Source organism: Arachis hypogaea, chromosome 7 (assembly GCF_003086295.3).
Source record: "Arachis hypogaea cultivar Tifrunner chromosome 7, arahy.Tifrunner.gnm2.J5K5, whole genome shotgun sequence".
Taxonomy (NCBI): Eukaryota; Viridiplantae; Streptophyta; class Magnoliopsida; order Fabales; family Fabaceae; genus Arachis; species Arachis hypogaea.
In genome coordinates this window covers 23,020,092-23,021,420 of record NC_092042.1, presented here as the reverse complement: position 1 = coordinate 23,021,420, position 1,329 = coordinate 23,020,092, and the positions used below count along the sequence as shown (strand labels likewise).

General features: G+C 41.2%; 1 protein-coding gene across 1 annotated transcript; it reads right to left on the bottom strand.

Moving 5' to 3' along the window:
* Window positions 1-419: 419 nt before the first annotated feature.
* LOC140174323 (uncharacterized) lies at window positions 420-968 on the bottom strand. The gene is made up of 2 exons (XM_072198759.1): window positions 629-968; window positions 420-508 (listed from the first exon to the last, which is right to left on the bottom strand). Exons 1-2 carry the CDS (start codon window positions 966-968, stop codon window positions 420-422), a joined length of 429 nt encoding a protein of 142 aa, XP_072054860.1.
* Window positions 969-1,329: the final 361 nt, after the last annotated feature.

Genomic DNA, 1,329 nt, shown 5'->3' with positions numbered 1-1,329 from the left:
TTACCTGGTCGTGCCCTTGTAGGAAAGGTCCCAATAGGTCCAACCCCCACTTAGCCTATGGCTGCATCGGAATGACGGATACGAGCTCATGGGGAGGCGCTTGATGGAGGTTGCTGTGTTGCTGACACTTATCATATCTTTTTACGTACTCCATGGCATATTTGATGAGTATCGGCCAGTAGTATCTGGCTTTGATGACTTTCTGTGCCAATAATTTTCCTCTTATGTGATGTTCACAACAACCTTCATGAACTTTTTGCAATACATACATTTTTTGTTGGTTATTTAAGCACTTCAATAGTGATTGGGACACGCCCCTTTTGTATAATTGTCTATTTATCATAGTGTATTTGACTGCTTTAAGCCGTAATTTTTTTGCTTCCTTAGGATCACTGGGCAAAGTCCCGTGTTCTAAATATTCACAAATCGGGTTCATCCACGTGTTGACCGTGGATGAACAAAGGGTTGGAACATCGGGTTTCATCATAGTGGATTTTGTGAGCACCTCCTGTATCAAACTACGATTTCCTATACCGGGCTTAGTGCTTGTGAGCTTAGACAACATATCAGCTCAGGTATTCTGTTCTCTAGGTACATGCTTGATTAGAAAAGAATCGAAGAATTGTACCTCTTATACTTTTTTTCAAGTACTGTTCTAATAACGGGTCCCATGCTTGGTATTCCCCATTAACTTGGAAGGTCACAAACTGTGAATCACTAAACACAGTCATTTTCGTTGCTCCGACATCCAGAGCTAGCGTCAACCTTTCAAACAAAGCCTCATACTCAGCTTGATTATTTGAGATAGAAAAATCAAATTTAATAGAGGCCTCGATCACCAAGTCTTCTCCTTTGGTTAAGATGAGGCCTGCTACCCCATACTGGACATTGGAAGCTCCATCCATATGAAGCTCCCATATCGGTACGTCGGAATCAGAGTGCGTCGTTTCTGCCAGGAAATTGACCATCGCTTGAGCCTTGATGGCTGAGCGTGGTTCAAAACACATATCAAATTGGGATAATTCAATAGACCAATTCATCATCCATCCTGTGAGGTCAGGTTTCTGTAAAACCCTCTTGATCGGTTAGTTGATTCGCACAATTACAAAGTAGCTTTGGAAATATTGGCGTAACCGATGGGCCGACGTAAGTAATGCAAAAGCAAGTTTTTTCAATTTTTGAATATCGTAGCTCAGATCTTTGAAGAATCCTGCTAACAAAGTATACTAGACGTTAATGTTTATCCTAATCTCCTAAAACAAAGGCTGAAACCAAGGTTTCTTCGGTCACGGATAAATACAGGAGTTTATTGTGCTTAGGTTTTGCCAA